At 34.2% G+C, this 18475-nt stretch overlaps 1 protein-coding gene across 4 annotated transcripts in view; it reads right to left on the bottom strand.

The window, feature by feature from the left end:
* Window positions 1-1381: 1381 nt before the first annotated feature.
* The window catches only part of LOC115211025 (CAD protein), a 103133-nt gene continuing 86039 nt past the window's right edge, over window positions 1382-18475 (bottom strand). For 2 of the 4 annotated variants that reach the window (XM_029779873.2, XM_029779874.2), the window contains 8 exons: window positions 16601-16636; window positions 9375-9541; window positions 7462-7539; window positions 6360-6698; window positions 5184-5339; window positions 4481-4582; window positions 2603-2697; window positions 1382-1661 (listed from right to left, as the gene is read on the bottom strand). In XM_029779873.2, coding sequence (XP_029635733.1) covers window positions 1559-1661; window positions 2603-2697; window positions 4481-4582; window positions 5184-5339; window positions 6360-6698; window positions 7462-7539; window positions 9375-9541; window positions 16601-16636 — 1076 coding nt within the window. In that variant the 3' untranslated portion in view covers window positions 1382-1558. The remainder of the gene's footprint in view (window positions 1662-2602; window positions 2698-4480; window positions 4583-5183; window positions 5340-6359; window positions 6699-7461; window positions 7540-9374; window positions 9542-16600; window positions 16637-18475) is intronic. The other 2 variants (XM_029779875.2, XM_029779876.2) reach the window with 1 other exon arrangement.

The following is an 18475-nucleotide window of genomic DNA, read 5'->3' as shown; positions in this document are numbered from 1 at the left end:
TGTGAAGCAATTCTACAAGGCAAACTTCAAACATTTTCTTAATTAAACCTACTGCAGGATTTTAGGTTTAGTACTCTAAGCAAATAAAGCATCATGCATCAATTATACACATTTTCCCGCTTTTTTACAGTACATGCTGTACTTTTTTTGCATATTTTTTTCAAAGGTCTTGGGCTTTTAATTATATCAACACTATCAGCTCAGTACTCAATTTATTCATCTCTATTGAAAGCCAAAGTTTACTATGTTACCCTTTTATGATCTTAAATTTAATATTTCCATGAAGACATGCTCTGTAAGTACTTGTGTAAATCTGCAGGTGTTTGTTTTATTTTTAATAAATTTATTAGAGAATATGAGAAGCAAAGCTCCATAATCTTATCAGTGTCTTCTAGATTGATGTGATTGATGCTCAATTATCCTAGGGCCAATATTTGTTGGAGAACAGGTGGATGGGCAAGACAAATGCATACAACAGAGTGAATTCTGTCCAAGGTAAAAATGTTCTTGTATTTTTACCAATGTGAACTGCTGACCTTAGTAAGTAAGCAGTTAGCTATAACTATTTTATGTTAATGTTTCAACAGTCTTCTCTCATATTAAGTCTATTGAACCACAGATAACAATGTAAGGTATATTTGGAATGAAAGTATTTCTCTGCATACAAAGGCAATAATGGCATTATGGTTAAGCCAACTGATACAAGGTACATTACTATACTTTGTCGTTCATCAGCCCAGCTTTTAAATTGGTGCCATATTGGTTGCATTCATTTCATAGCAAGCCATATATACAGGGTGGTCGTTACAAAAGTAGAAAATTTGAAGGCAAAACTAACAAGCATTAATTAGGTCATCAATAAACTGTATGATGATAGGTGGTTTCTGATTTATTGTTTCTGTTATTGAATGAGTGAGTAATCATAACAAGCATTGATATCATTTGCTTCTGAGTGAACCTCACATCATGGAAGAAAGCCGTGGAAAGAAACAGCTATCAGATTTTCAGAGACAAATTATTTTCAAGAGTGAAAATCTGACTTGGGGAGCTGTGTTATGAAACTTTTTTTCAACTATCACAAGGCATCAATTTGATACTGTTTACCTAAAATAGATCCTGTGAAAATATAAATCAGCATTTCGCGAATTTTCCACTTTTCTGGTGACCACCCTGTAGTTGTATAAGCATCTTTAAAAATACGTACATATATAGCAGTACCATAATATGACCACAACCAACAGATTCAAACCAGCAAAGGAGTAAAACATATGTGGGAGTGTGCACAAATAAATAAATAAAAAAAATTTAATGAAATTTGCAAAAGTGTGGGAACATTCAACCTGTTAACAAAAAAAAAAAAAAAAATACAAGAAACAAGTGATCCCAGTATGCAATTTTTTTAATAATTTTTTTTTATCACCATAATGTTAATCTTTTGAAATAGAAGTGTTAATTTGGTAGTATAACAGTAAATAAATCAGGTTAGGTCACTTTGTTTTATGGTTGTAAGCTCTAATTTATAAATTCATATATATGCATGTGTGTATGTATAATAGTTTTAAGCCCTTCCGAGTGTCATGGCAAGAAGAGCCATCCGAACAAACATACCATTCTCAGCCTGGCGGAAGTATGCAGCACGAGGGTCAGAATCCAGAGCAGTACTGAAATAATGCAAGAATGATGACATTAAAAGTCAATAATGTTATATAAGAATAAACGTCAATTGTTTCTAGCTTAGGCACAAGGCTGGTAGTTTTGAAAAGAGGGATGAGTAGTCAATACTGTCAAGCACCAGGACTGGATTTGGTACTTCCTAAGAATAAACATTAATTACTCACCTCTATCCTTACTCCACTACATGCAATCAAACTTTTGAAGCTCAGGTTTTTTACCCTATAGTCTGATCCAGACAAGAACTAGTTCTTGTATAATTATTGGCAATTCTGTTTGTATAAAGAGTAAACCAAAATGCAACAGTTGTACACTCAACACAATCCAATACACATTCTCAATTAGTCCATACCCATAGCAAGATCAGCAACTTTATTAAATCTAATAATACAGCTAGCTAAATTATCATTAGCTTAGAAAATGCAGGTATTATAAAACTCCAACACCATAAAGCTCTCTGACAGGAATTTTGTAATTTAAAAGAATTGCCAGCAGTATATTTTGGCCCTCTAAAAAACATACTCAACCAAAATTAACCTCTCAGTTCTGCTAATTTGCTAGAACCATGTATCCATCAAAGGGTGATTAGTCTTACTGACTTTAGGTGAGATCCTCTTTAAACTAAATGTACAGTAGTATTTGAGTTCAGCAAGTCAATGAAAGCTTTAATTTCTTCTGAAGACATCTGAAGTAGCGTTTCTCAAGGTGGAGTGTGGCATAGCATATTTCAGGAAATGGGATAAAGTATGAACAGTTACAGTTCATCCAACAAGCTTCTACACAATTTGTCTGTACAGATCACTCACAGTAGAAACTAAGTTGCCCAAAATGCTGCACATGAAACCATGTAATAATGAAGTGAACTTCTGAACCACATGGCCAACTGTAACTGGACTATATAGAAAAGGAAAGAAACAAAACCGATGCTAACCTGATTTCATTAACTCTGGGTAAGGGATGCATAACCACCATCTTCTTTTTAGCTTTAGTCATCAGTTCTGGAGTCAAAATAATCTGTCCACATGCCTACAAAGGAAAAATAGGAAAAATTCAATCATGGAAAACAATTTGTTTCTATATCTTGAATGGAGAAACTATCGCACACATGCAAACATTTTAGATTAGATTTTTAAAAGATTAGCTAACCTTCACTCAACATCTAATCACTAATTTACTTATACACAGTATCTACTTTCTAGTTTAGTTATCTTTACTATTATTAGAACTCCTGCTCCTCTAAACTGAATACCACGCTCACCCAAAATACTCAATACACCCATCATCTGTACTGTATCACACCCACCCACTCCAAACTTCATTTTAAAAGTTTTGCCATAAATAACTAGAAATTCTAAATTAAAAATAGACTGTATCCATCACACTATTTGGGGTTAAGTGTGCCTGAGTCTACAGCTGCTGAAAATTAATTGAAAAGATACAGATCAGGTATTATATCATTAGAATGCGTTAGTCAATTAAAACGACTGTAATATATGACAAGCTAATTTATATCACTCTTTCTCAAAACACAACATACTAGATCAAACTTGTCAGAATTCAACTCTAAGCTACTATATTTTAACAGTGTATAAAGAGCCCCCTAATTTTGGGGGCTTAATATTTGGAAAAAAGGTTTTGTAAAGGATTATAATGCTATCCATGTATAAGAAACTCCCATATCTGTTTAACCTAAAAAAATGGTCCCTTATACATGTTAAAATATGGTATATTTCAAAAAACATTATTACTCTGATATTTTACCATTTGCAACAGCAACACCATTTTTAATGTCTTTTCCAAGCTTGTAGGGATTGGACAGGGTTTTCTCTAGCACAATATCTCTCCAGTTGTTACAATTTCAGATAGAGGTATAAAGCTAGAAATTTTGGGGAATGTAATAGCTGACTATATCAAACCCAGACCATGACTTGATTGTGCTGGGTAAGAGATTAAACTGCATCTGTAGATGCAGATCCACAACAAGAATTCAGAGTTATTCCTTAGTTACCACTACCTAAAGATTAAATACTTCAAGGGTAAGCTTAGGAGAACAAAAGACTTGCAGAATAAACTACATAAACTGGTAAAAGGCAACTGGAAAACACTGCTCTAGCTTTCCCAAGAAAAATACTAATCTTCAGGCTTAGGCATGGCAAGAGGGTCTGTGATTGGCAACACCTGTAAATATGGCACATGAAAAGGAGTAATACTTTATTTTAATGATCCTGGAAGGATGAAAGACAAATTTGATCTTGGTGGGATTTGAACTCAGAACCTAAGAAATATCACACAGGTTTGTCTGATGAGCAAACGATTCTGTCAAAGGCACAGAATCACCAGTTTCAGGAAAATAATAAAAGATAGTCAACCTAAGATGGATCTAAAATCAGAACAAACAGATGCAACAAAAATACTGCAAAATATTTTCTGTTTCTCTACCAAATTTGTCAATGTACAACACAAGCCCAAGGTAATTCTTCTAGGAAGAAGGAGAAGGGACAAAGTTAATAGAGTTTGCGTCCTTATATAATATCCATTTGCACCCATACAAGGTTTTCAAGTCAACTTACTCCCTAACAAAATATGGATGAAATACAGGCAGATAAGACTAAACTCTGAAAATCTGGTTCACTTCTGCACAGCACAAAGAAAAAAACTCCAAAAAGGATCAGTTCATTTGTTAAAAACAGTAGCTAAATTACCCTCCAAGCTACACTAAAAAAATTTACATTAGATAATGTTCTAAATATACTAAGACTAAATGTAAGCAGACTTCAGACTTAACAAAAGAAAATTAAAAGTGACATACCTTTTCATAATCTACAAGGCTACTGAAACGTTCCTTCTGTATTCGGGTAATGTAGAGAACATCTGTATCGGCAATTATATCGGTTAAAGAATTGAAGGCTGTCTGCAATGAGAGAACACATGCAAATTACATCAGATATGAAGCTTAAACAAATAAAGAAAAATTGTTTTGTATCGTTCGTTTTCCCATACATTGTTGGGATGCTCCTGACTTTTACTGCAGATATTTCTATAATAAACTTTTCAAAATTATACAACATAATTTTATGCAATCTTTCATGGCACATTCACTTACAAATTTTTATTCAAACAATGCTTCAATTTTGGAAAAAAAACAGCTATGAATCTTATTGAGTTTGTTTCTTTTAAAAATGGTTATTTGTTATGATCTAATTTTAATATTCATGTACTTTTGATAAGTGATTTTCTTTATCATAGTATTTCTATAGTTTATTTCTTTTATAGAATTTTTACTTTCAATAAAAAATGCATCTACTTTTTGTGCTTAATTACTTGAAATTTTATATAAATAAAAAGCCACTATAGCACAGTCATTCACAACCATATTTTTAAAAAAATATATACACGAGCAAATTACTAAAACAGGATATTATTTAGAGTAGAATTTAAAATATGTAAGAGGAAATGAAATTTCCCTAAAACTATACTTTTATGGGGCATGATAAAAAGAGAAAAAAGTATACCTGAGTGATTCCTTTGGATCTAACATATTCTTGTACATCGGTTGGCATTTCAAGAGTTGGTGGAGAAATATAACAGAGATTGACACGGTAGAGGGTCAAAATTCGAGCTAATGAGTGGACAGTACGGCCATTTCGTAAATCACCTACCATGGTAATCTGAAATGAAGTGGGAAGAAGAAAAAAAAAACATATTCAAGGATTACTGAAACAGCATGATTCAGCTTTTGGTATCATACGTGAGCAGGTTTCACCCCCCTCCCCCCAAAAAAAACTTTTGATATTTAGTCAGTCATGAAGTATGAACAGTTAGATACTTATCAGGTAATTTCACTGAAGCTAAGTGGCAAGTGTGGCAACACGAACAGTATCAAGAAGTTCAGAAAGTAATGTCGGGATATTGGTTGGGTGACTAAAGGACAAAGGGTTCACATTCAATAACCAGTGTTCTTTATCTTTGAAGACATTTCCCCTACAACTAACTACAGCAAACTAGCAATAACCAATTACTATTTATTACTTAACTCTTTTGTTACTACATTTCTAACCAAAATACATCCCTTATGTGTTTCAATTAAATTCTAAAATAATTGTGCATTTAGACTGGTTTCATAAAACAGTTAATTTTATTTTATTTATTAAAACATTATACTATGATTTTTGGAAAATTTAACAAATGGCTCTTAACCAAATCTGTTTCAAAATCTAATTACAGGTAAATTCAACAAAACAGGTTAACTATTTAAACCAGGACTCTTGTTTCATCACCTCCACCCCTACTCACAATTCTAATGACTCTTCACATTAATACAGCCCACAATTTTTGCTGTGATGAAAAGTCAGTCAACTGAATCACCCATAGTATGTTAATGGTACTACTTATATATTTCATCACCCACATCAGAATTTAATACAATGAAGCAATACATTTATTGCTACTATTGAACTGGCTAGCCAATAAGGAATGCCTTCGATCATAGGTTTGATCAATTAAGGTTGATCTGGGATTAAACAACATTATTTGATTGTTATGCCATGGCAATAATGATTTTTTTTTTTTGTACAATGCCTGAAACAAGTCAGATTAATTGTCAGGATATGCACGAAACTTCCCAAAATATCTGACCATTTCAACAAAGAAAGCAGGATTAAGGTATTTGCAATATAAAGTATACTTACAGTAAGGCCATTGACAGTACCAATTTCTTCTCGGATGGTAAAAACATCGAGTAGTGCTTGAGTAGGATGCTCTCCAGTGCCATCTCCTGCATTGATCACAGGTTTGCGACAGTGCTGAGCAGCTTTCATAACTGCACCAGGCTTGGGATGTCGTAACACAATAACATCAGCATAACCAGACATGGTCTGCACTGTGTCTTCAAGAGTTTCACCCTTCTGTACTGATGAAGTAGCTTCATTGAATGTGATCACTGACCCACCAAGTCTTTGCATGGCGGCACCAAAGGAACAGCTGGTCCGAGTGCTGACTTCATAGAACATGGAAGCCATCACCTTGCCCTGTGAGTTAAAAGGAATCAATTAACATAAGTAAACATATACACACAGGAAAAAAGGAGAGCAAAATAACATCCACAAAACCATATCTATTATTATTCAACATTTCATAATCAAGTTTTGTATAATATATAGGTGGTGATGATCATTAAATGTGTATTTGCTTATAAATAACCATACCTGAAGGCACCTTTTTATATTTTATACAGTTAAGATACAAGTGTAAGGGTTTTTCATTGGCCTGTATGTGCTGAAATCATGAACAGACATACCAACCTAAGATAGACCAGCTAATGAGGGAGCCTCAGCATAGTCCATTCATTTGTTAGAAACAGTAACTAAATCTCTTTCAAATCACACTTGAAAGTGTCTTATAAGAGAAAAAGACACTTAAAAATACACATTAAGCCAATGTAGTCTTACATAGACATTCTATAACGAATATGCTGAAACATGCAATGACATAGGAAGAAAATCATTACACATAGTAGGTGAAGACATTTCTACCACGATGTTAGTATTAACAATATATTAACCTTGTCACTCTAATGAATACCACCACATGGCCCTTGGCTACTTTAAGCAACAGCCTATTTAGTTGCAAGCATTTGCACCAAATTTTCAGCCTGGATAACGTTAACAGGTTAGATGATTTTTAATCACACTATACCTGTAAAAAAAGAGTTGGTCTTCATTGGATAGTCTTGGATTACAAGGTCCAATGTACCATAAGAGACCAAAGACTGAACAACAAAAGTTTACATACCTTAAGTATATGATCAAGAGCCCTATCTCTCTGTACAGACATCCGGTAATTGTGAGCCTGATTAAACAGTTGATGCAACTGAAATGAGACAAAATAAAAGCTTACAGTCCTGAAAATCTTTATATATAAAAGTGAGGTTGTGTGCTGTCTGTCTCCAACGATTTAGATTCCTAACTACTCCCACATTTTGCGGTACAGTTTAACCAAAACCGGGTATCTTATAGTCGTGATTCATATCGAGCCCTTCTACGATTTAAAAAAAAATTTACCATCAATTTTTCACATTTTTAATGCATTTTTGGCATATATAAGGGGAGTAACTCTCTAAAAATGTATTATTAAATCTCAGAACGTAAAAAGCTACAGTAACACCCCCCCCCCTTTGTGGTTAGCCATATTGAGATGGCTATTATACTTTACATCTCTAAAAAATGCTTATATAGTTATTTCCCTTACAAACCCGAAGCAAGGAAAAGATTATAAGTGACAAACTGAAATAGGTTCTTCTAGGCACTAATGGAAGGAATATTACAACTTTAAAGCACCAAAATTATAATCTCAAGTTGACAGCTAACAAAGGATATATCTGTATCTTATACTATAAGCTGTAAATATATGTTATACAGCCAATGGCAGAAATAGATATGTTTAAGAACATATTTAAAATATGTTTTGGTATGTCCCTATGTATAGTGGGTCCAAACCCTAAGGAATTTTAAATGATTTTATATTTCTATCTTCCACAACTGATTAAATATGTACTGGTCAAATGTCAGGGACAATTAAATTGTTTACCTTCTCCAAATGTTTACAATATCATTCTAATGTTAAAAATTTGTTTAATGATAGTATATATATATATATATATATAAAGTCAATGGTAGACACACTGGGCTGTTAGATAAGGGCTTTTGTGTATCCAGATATATGCCTCTATATTCTGAGGTTGGTTTTACTTTTAAAATCTCCCAAAACAATAAAACACATCCAGCACATAGGATTAATTCAAATACTGGTAACATACCTTACAAATATGACCTTGTGTGTGAATATAAAAATCTATTTTAAAGACATTACTAAGAATTAGAAACTACACACCTAAAGTTGAATTTGTAATAAACAGTATAGGTTGAGCTGACAATTGTGCAGACGTCCTTCCTAACATTAAACTTCCCCAACCATAAAATGGAGAAATTGGAGTATTTATTTCAGAAATAAATTGATCAACATAGCTAGGGTGGTGATCTATTATTATCATTATTATTATTATTAATAGTGAAAGTGCATGGCTCAGTGGTTTGAGTGTTGAACTTATGACCATGAGGTTCTGAGTACGAATCCTGGACTGGGCTGCGTGTTGTGGTCTTGAGCAAGACAATATTTCACGTTGCTCCAGTTTACTCAGTGTAGAAATGAGTTGCGATGTCACTGGTGCCAAGCTGTATCAGCCTTTGCTTTTCCCTTGGATAACACTGGTGGTGTGAGAGGGGAGGCTGGTATGCATGGGTGACTACTGGTCTTCCATAAACAACCTTGCCCAGACTTGTGCCTCGGAGCACTTTCTAGGTGCAAGCCCATGGTCATTCATGACTGAAGGGGGTCTCCGGCTCCAGATTAAGTGTAACTAGTGTTATGATAGAATTCAAATAACATTTTTGTTAACGACCAACACTAATGAATGTTATAAAAATGTAAACTGAAAGTGAAGGATGATTAAATAAAAACCGTCTTAAATTCCATACTGGTTTCCAACACTTAACTGGTTACACCCCAAGTTTCAAAGGGGGTCGTTTCTCTAGAAAATAATGTGTTAAATTGAAAGCTTAACTGTCAGAAAAGTGAGACAGTCAGACACAGAATGAAGATGGGGTCACAATAGGTTATAAACATTTTATATAACAATTAGAAGTTACCTGTTCCTTGTGGAATGATTGAACATTAAGAATATGATGACCGGTCAAACCTGAGTGAACAGGGGGTGTGAACAAGTATGGAGCAGGTTGAGCAACAGCCTGTTCCTTCTTGGCCAGAAGATCGTTACAAGGCAACGCACTTCCGGTATACTCTCTAAGGATAGGTTCTGTTAAAAACAAAAGCATAAAAAAATTTATGTACACACTGGAAGGACATACATCATACATACACTTATTCATTCATTTGAAGATGAAGCTTCTTTCCATTGCTAGTTTCAGTTTTCCAAGACAAAGCGAAACAAGAAATGGAAAGTTACAAGTTCAAATAAATGAATAGACATTACACAAAACGTCAAAGCATTTTAAAATTAAAACTGCAAAAATCATTTGGGTAGAAAATATAGAAGATATTTGAAAGCCAGCCTTGTAAAATTTGTATTAAGAAATTACCTCTGCTTACCAGTTGCTTTGAAGCTTTTACATACAAGATCCTTGGCCTAAAGCAGTTAATATGAGCCTATTAGAAAATGACTAAAATATGCTGTCCATGCCACTGTGATTTGACTTTGTCAAAAACTTGGCAAAATAACTTGGTGTGGATGAGTGACTGTAGGAATGCAGTAAATGTTAGCAGTGGATTTACAATGGCACCAATCATAGTGAAAGCATTTAAAAATCAAATGAAAATAGGTTAGTAACAATTGCTTTAGCATTAGTAATAAATAAGATTTCTAAAAGTACAAAAAAAAAAAAAATAGCAGCACAGTGATTATATGTCAGCAACAGCAAGATGCAGTAATGTCTGGAATACATAAAATAGCAGCAATCTCAAATTTGTTACAAAATAATACACATATTTATTCAAATTTAATTCCAAGTCGTCCTATTTACATATTCTATAAACCCAAAGGTTTATAAAATCACTCAAGTCTAATCTTCTAACAGGGGCTTCTACATGGTTGCTAATAAACTAGATATGCCAACCAAATCACCCTCAAATTACACCCCATTGTCTTAAAATAAGCAAAAAATACACTGAATAACTATCCCAAGTATGCTATCTAAAAAAAAAAAAAAAAAAAAGATAGTCCCAAATAAAACATCTTTGATCATATAGGACTGTTTGACCAGTGATGACCTGGAGTTTAAGAACTCCAATCTAGTTTGGCTGAGATAATTAAAAGATATCTAAACAGCTATTACTTCACCCCTTCCCAACTAAGCTTATCTACATAAATGTGGGAGAAGCCAAGAGGTAAGAGTGAAAATGGAAATGGACAGAGATGCTAACTCCATATACAAATGAATACATTCCAAACAGTGATACACATCTCTTACATGAGCCAAAAAGAAGCCTTTATGCATTCACTAGATCTGCTAGAAAAAGCTGCCAAGTATCCCCTTAAGCTACACCCTACCATCTTGAAGAACCAGACTTAGGTATACTGTCTGAAAAAAGAAGGGAGGGTCATGGCTGAAGCATATTTCAAATATCAGGCTGAGCTGGGGTTAAGCTATGTTATGTTTAGTATTGAGTTTTAATTCTTTAACAAAAAATAAAGGATAAAGATCCTTCTCAAGTCAAAGACTCACAAGGTTAGCTTCCTATATTCCCTACCTGGACGGCACGCCAGTCAGTCACAAGATTACTCTTGCTAGCTGAGTGCACTGGAGCATCGCAAAATAAAGTGTTTTGCTCAAGAACACAGTGCATTGCAATCTTATGAGCATGCATCCAATACCCTAACCTCTAGGCCATGCACCTCCACTTTAGTCCTTTATCCAAGTTTAATACCTGCCTCTCTAATGATTTCCTCCTCAGGCTTAACAGTGGAGTAGAAAAGAACCATGTTACACAAACACTTTACTAAGTATGTTTTCTCCCTTATAGAGTGTATAAAAGAAGGAAGCTCCAACCAAGTGGTTTCACTGGCATACAAGACATGTAGAAATATAAAGATAAGCTATTACAATATTTCCCTGTCGCCCAAATCTCCCAAACCAAACTAGATGGGACTGGTGGATGGAATATTAAATAATTAGTATGAAATAAAAAAAAATTCATTAGTTAACATAAATTCAAATAAAAAAGGAAATTTATAATTTTGTGAAATCCAGAAAAACTAAAACAGAATGTTTATTTTTAAATATATTTAAGACATGAAAATGATAAAAACACAAGAATTAAAAGGGGAGAGAGGGAAAAGGTAAATGGAATTCGGGAACAGGAATTAAAACAAAAGGAAACCCTACTCCCCATCCCCTCAAAAAATAAGTTATATTCCAAAGAATATAAGATTTTTAAAGGTAGCATTAAGCTGGGAATTCATAATGGAGAAAATTAGATAGTGTGATGCCATGGCTTAATAAACATTACAAGCTAAAATGGAAGTGACTCACCTTTTGACTTTGAACCACCCATAACTATTTCTTTCATAAGCACAAAGCATCAGATTTATGGCAAAGAATGTGGGATGAAGTAACTGGCATGCCTTTCTGGAGAGCAATCTAGATCCTATAAAAGGGTCCTCACGATAGAACAGGAAATATTTACTTACACTAGCTTCTGGTGCAAAACTATTTTTTGCAGACATAGAGTGAGGGACACCTTTAAAATACACAATATTAAACTTAGCATGCCAGGATGGGTGGAGCAAAACCATAATGTAACGGAAAGCACACGATTTGGAGAAGGAAAGATATATAAAGCAAAAGTGATAAACAGTCATTTCAGGACCTAATTTTGGTGCTTTTGAGGCATCTACCTCAATCATTAGGCTAAACATACCTAGATTTGATCTTCCAAAGAGTATGAACACAATACATTGTTAATACATTTGGAAATGTGTTCAAATTTGCACAAACTAAATGCTCAACAGATAAACTGACAGAGTTGGAGAAGATTGTTCTAATTTACACTAAGTTAGCAGTCAATACAACTGACAGTTATAATAGTAATGTCAAAGCCACAACAGATAAAGAAGAGGAGAATGAGAAGAACCGACTAGAACAGCAAAATTGTTAAATCAGTTTCTATAGTAATTCAATAAATTGGTAAGCAAAAATGCCAAATTTCAGGCAAAAACCCCTAAATAAAGGTTGAAAGTTGAATTGTAGAGGCATGTGCCTTTTATATGTTGGGAATTTTGTTGGAAAACCTGAAACTTAGATTATTGGTTAATAACTTTTTTTAAAGCCTTGATCAAAGCCATTCCAGTCATAACAACCTACTCATTAGAGACAGTGTATCTAAGACAACATGACCCAATGTTTTTTTACCTTTTCAAGATAGCAAGATCTACTATAAAGGTTTGCCTGCTATTTCTAAGTTTGAATAACTGTATGTAACTCCATTATTGGTGGTTGATTTGGAACTTATGCTTATCACTTGTACAATCACAAACCATAGCCCAACAATTCATGATACAGTGAAATATTCACAAGCTGCGTTAATATGTATGTATATATATATATATATATATATATATATATATATATATATACACACACACACACAGAGGATGTGTAAAGTATTTGAGGATACACTTTTTATTTGATTATTGCTGTATTTTTTGCTACCTCTATATAATCTTTTTTTTTTTTTTATTTTCAGAAAATAATAATGGCAGACCTTCAGCTTATTCAAGAAATGAAGAAGCATGTTATCATGGCTATAAAGGCTGAGCCTTTAGGAATATCTCGATTTTTGGAAGTTGCCAGATTTTTCATCTACAAAGTTTGTAAGGAGTTAGAGACCAAAGGTGGAAATGTATCACCAGTATCAATGCATAAAAATCATCAGAACACTTGAATTTATCCAGCAAATTCAACAGACCATTGATCACAATCCCAGAAAATCTATGAGGTCAATTGCAAAAGATATCCAGGTGTCAGAAGGAACAACCAGTAACGTTGTCCACGAAGAGATCAAATATAAATCTTATGTGATGAGGAACGATCAATTTATGTCAGAAAAAGCAAAATAAAAAATTGCTACATCAGAGCCGTTTGGCTCTTCAGGAAACTGAAAAAACCAGCAGAAGATTTGATTTGGTTTTTCTCAGACAAGAAAAACTCATACCAAGATCAAAAAGCTAACAGAAGAAATGAAAGATGGTTATGTGCAGACCCTTCTAAAGTTCCACGAGTTATGCATACAAAATTTCCTGCAACTGTCATGGTTTTAGGAGCTGCCAGCAATGAAGGACATGTGATGCTGCCTTACTTCTTTCCAACATTGCTGCATACATTAAGGTCCTGGAAACAGATGTTAAATCCTGGATATACAATGGAAAGCCTTGTGCGTTTCAGCAAAACTCTGCACCATCACACAAGGCTTAAGTGATGCAGGAATGGGTGGCTGAAAATTTTCCTAACATAACCTCTAACATTTGGCCTCCTAATTCTCCAAATCTCAATCCATTGGACTATTATTATGTTGTTGAGAGAAAGGTCAATAAACACCACAGTAAGAGTAATGTCCAAAATGAACCAGGACCACTTGATTTGAGCATGTAAATGATTTAGATCTCATATAGAAGCAGTTGTTATAAGCATAAATACATATTCTTATATCAATTCTAATGCATGCCTTCCCCCCCCCATACGCACACACCAGTTTTCCTCTCACCACCCAGTTACACTGCCTATAACACCAACCACATGTCTGAGTGAATGAAATTAGAAAGTGTATGAAGGGAGAAAGACAGGTTTTCTTGCCTAACAAATAAGATGATGCCAAATCTAAATCAGTTGACCTTCGTGTTCCACAAGTCTGCCAACATGCTGGAAACAGCAGCCAAATCTTCTTCACATCACAACAGCCTATCTTAAAGCATATACTGAATACAGCTCTTGATACACACAAAAAGATGGAACAGCTGATCTGAGGCTAAAAACACAACTGCCAATGGAGAAGAAGTGGGGGGAAAAAAGCATCTACTTAGTCAACCGGCCAGCTAGAAATAGCAACCAAAATCCCTCAAGTAACATCCTGCTGTTTTAAATCAAGAACTCATTGAATAATGTAATTGGCATAAACTGGGACTGGATCACTTGGAAGCTAAGTGTTTTCCCCAAAAAAGATATAACAATGCTAATGATAAGATTATATACTGCTAATGTCTTGGTTGCTGGTTGCCCAACCACTTACTGATTCAGCCATGTTTGCTTTCAAGCTGCATAATATAGTAGTAACATCGCCCCCTATGTAGTTTTCTCCCTGACATCTGATTTGTCATTTCTTGATTGAAAAGCAGGTTGAGTGATCACACATTGGCTTTTCTTCATTGGCTCTAACTTGGTTGTTATCGTTTAGTCTCAGATCAACTGTTAACCAGTTGTTCCAGTTAAGCACTTGTTTAGTCTCAGATCAACTGTTAACCACTTGTTCCAGTTGTGCCATCTAATCTTTTTGTAAAAGAACTACATTATCCAATATATTATTGAAGGTTGTAAGAGGTGATAAGGAAGATTTGACTTCTATTTTCAGCAGGTTTAGTGATTATGTAGAAGCTCCTTTATGGAACAGAAAGACCAGTTGATATATATTGATGTTATATTACTTGTTAAGCAACAGAAAATAATTATCTCTCTCTCTTACACTTTCCATTTCATTCTTTCAGAGAGATGGTTGGTGTAAGAGGCTGTGTGAGTTGTATCATTTAGGGAGGGTGAGGTAGGTGCTGAAAAGGGCTGACAACCATTCAGTTAGATATACAGATGTACCTACATTAGCATCGATGAGAAAATAACACACACACATATAGAAACTGACAACAGAAGATGAAATTTTAATTTTCGAAGTCACAACATTGATGGAAAATAAAAATATTATAAATGGGGGAAAAAACAGTTACAAAATGAAAAGGTTTAACTGTATGGCTAATAGTTGCATTGCAACTATAAGGTTCTGGGTTCCATTCCAGTGTGTGGCACTATGGGCTAACATCTTTCATAACCTTATAAGTGAAATTTGCTGGAGAGAAATTTTGTGGAAGCCTGTTTTATATATAAAAATATGTGTGTGTATGTGTCTGTGTACGCACGCATGCACGCTAGTATGGGATGATTGACATTTACACCCTGTACTTTGTATAGGGCTAAACAACATCACATAAAGGATTTAGAAATGTACAAGCTAGATTCATCAACAGAACCAATAATTGATGTAGGGGTGGTCACTAAGCTAGCAATATCATACATCAATACAGAAAATTCATCAATGGGTTTGAGGATACAGACCAAGCTGGATTCAACAATCAATTAATGATTTTAAAGACACACACTGAAGTGGGTTAATCAGTACACATCCCACAAGGAGAGAGAAGAGACAGATAAAATTAGAATATATCTATGAGATGTAAAGTGTTGAAATGCTTAAAAGAGCATGCAAATTGGCCATAACTGGGCCTTTCTCTCTTCCGGGTTGTTGGCTATACAACATTGTCAAGAGGACATGAGATCTGCTCTGTGAAGTAGGCTTATGAGGAGTCCACTACTCCACTGTAGACATTCAGTACTATATCCAATGACAACCAGTCTTCTGAATCCACAAACACAGATCAAGTGATGGCACAAACAATAGAACATTAACAGAATCATAGTAACTTCAATAAGGGATTGTTTTTATTTTGGAAGATAAAGTGTGAATGTGTGTCCTTATTATAGAAAACAAGTGTGATTAAATGTGTATGTATGTTTGTGTGGACCCGTGAAAATGCATGTGTACCTGCAAATAAACCATGTAGAAACAAATCATGCATGTATACACTTACCCTGCAAACATAAACATATATGGAGATTTGCAGGAAATTGCATTTAAGTGCAACATGCTAGTATTTCTGTGTTAGTGCATGTGAGTATGTGTATATGTACATGTCATATGTAATTAGAGTGTGCATGTGTGTGTGTAATGTACATATCAATGGTATGAAAGACATTAAGGCAAGCAGGCAAGGAAACCAACTGACACATGATGATGAGGATCATCTACCATCATCATCGCTGTACCTTGAAAACATTTTCCAGCTGAAGGGCAAAGAGAGAAGAGAGAGTGGGGAAAATAAAGAGAAAATGAGAGATGAAAGATAGAAGAAAAGGAAGTGAAATAGTGTTTAAGTAGAAACGGTAAGAAGCAGGAAGGCAGATGAACAGAGAAAGGGGATGTTAACAGGAAGACAATGGGTGGAAGTAGGAGTTATAAAGAAAAAAAAAGGAGTATATACCTGTGCCAAGCTCCTTGGAAGTAGGTTCTAAGTGATCTGGAGGGAAAGGTTACAACAAGAAGTGGAGAACAATTATAAAAAAAGCAAACAGAAAATGTTATAAATTAGGAAATAAAGTTGGGGAACAGAAAATCTCAAGCAATTCCAACACCATGTATGAGTGTGTGTATAATGAATATGAGTGCATATACATATCTGTGCATGTAGTAGAGAGTATCTAAGTGTAACAAATCATGAAAGACACCCCTACCCAGCAAAGGGTAGGTGTATGACTATATAAACTGGTTTTAAGCAATCTAATTATCAATGCAGCCAATGGCAAGATTGGCAGGATTAAATATTTAGAGCTTCAGACAAAATGCTTTCTGATATTTAGTTATATCCCATACATTCTTAGTTTAAATCCTGAGGTTACTACCGACTTTACTTTTCAGCTTATCCAAGGGTTAATAAAAAAAAAGGTACCCATCAAACATTAAGATCAATCTATCATATCCACATCCCATTCTCCATCAAACATTTGGGGCCTGGTGCATATGTTAAAAACAATACTATCAACATCAATTCAGTCCAAATTAGAATACAGCGGATAAATCAATTACTGGTATCAATTACAGGTATCTACATTCAGAGTTCAAAGAGTATTGGAGTTGACCATCGACAAAATACTGAACATGTACGGGAGCTGATAAGCTTAATTACATCTTTTTCCAGAATTCATAACCTTGAGTTAAATTTAGAAATCATCCTCATCAAAAACTAGTTCTTTGAATTTAACTGTAGCTGTTTTAGTCTGACTCCTTACTCACTTCCCTGTTTCCAAATTTCATTAAGTACAACTTTATTTTCCTTAACCCAAATGTAGACTTGTGTTGGAGGTCAGTAAGTGGCAGGAGTAAATAACACTCAGCTCAACTGATTAATAGCTTTAAAAGTGTCATTGAAAACTGTCTTTGGATTCACATTATTTCCCTTCGGTGGTTGTTAGATCTCGTTATACTAAAAACAGATGCCCTGCCTCTTCTACAGCATGATGGGAGAAATCAGAACAGTCTCACTTTGCCCACCTATCTAAAAAATAACTAACTAGAATTGATAATATACTAATAATAACGAACAATATTTATAATATACTAATAATAATGGACAATAAATTTTTGAAACTAGTTATGCAAATAAATTTTTTTAAAGTAGTCTTTTAACCTGCTTTCAACCACCCACTTCAAGCTGCATCACACTAGCAGAGTAAATATTTTATTTACTGAGTGTATTTAAATAATAATTTCTAACACAGACACAAGGTCAGGAATTTGGAGAGAAGAAAGAACAATTAACTATACTGAAGCTAGTAATCAGAGTTTATTTTATCAACCCTGGAAAGAAAAATAGCAAAGTTGACCCCAGTCGAATTTGAACATAAAAAGTAATAATTAAATATAAGGCATTGTGTTAGATGCTGTAATAATTTTCCAATTTAATGCACTTAATAATAGTGATATATATATATATTATTTAAAAGAACCTAATATGAATGTGTGTATTATGAATACATATGTAGACATAATCTGTATGTATATTTACATGCACACACACTCACACAAAACAGAAATTGAAAGGGATTAAAAAAGAAAAGAAACAAAAACATCAACAAGAATACCAACCATTCAAAGAGATTAATGAAACCTCTAGTGCACATGCACATAAAAACACTGTTTAAATTACTTTCAACTGAGCCCTAGGAATCATTTTTATTGACAAAACATGCTGTGTGAGGATAGCTCCATCTGATAAGCTGCTTTATTCTTACACTGCAATGTTTAAAGTCTCATAAAACGTCATGTGTACTTTCTTTGATTAAGTCATGTAAAAACACAC

This window comes from Octopus sinensis, linkage group LG4 (genome assembly GCF_006345805.1).
Source record: "Octopus sinensis linkage group LG4, ASM634580v1, whole genome shotgun sequence".
In the NCBI taxonomy this organism is placed as follows: Eukaryota; Metazoa; Mollusca; class Cephalopoda; order Octopoda; family Octopodidae; genus Octopus; species Octopus sinensis.
This window is presented reverse-complemented; position numbering and strand designations above follow the sequence as displayed.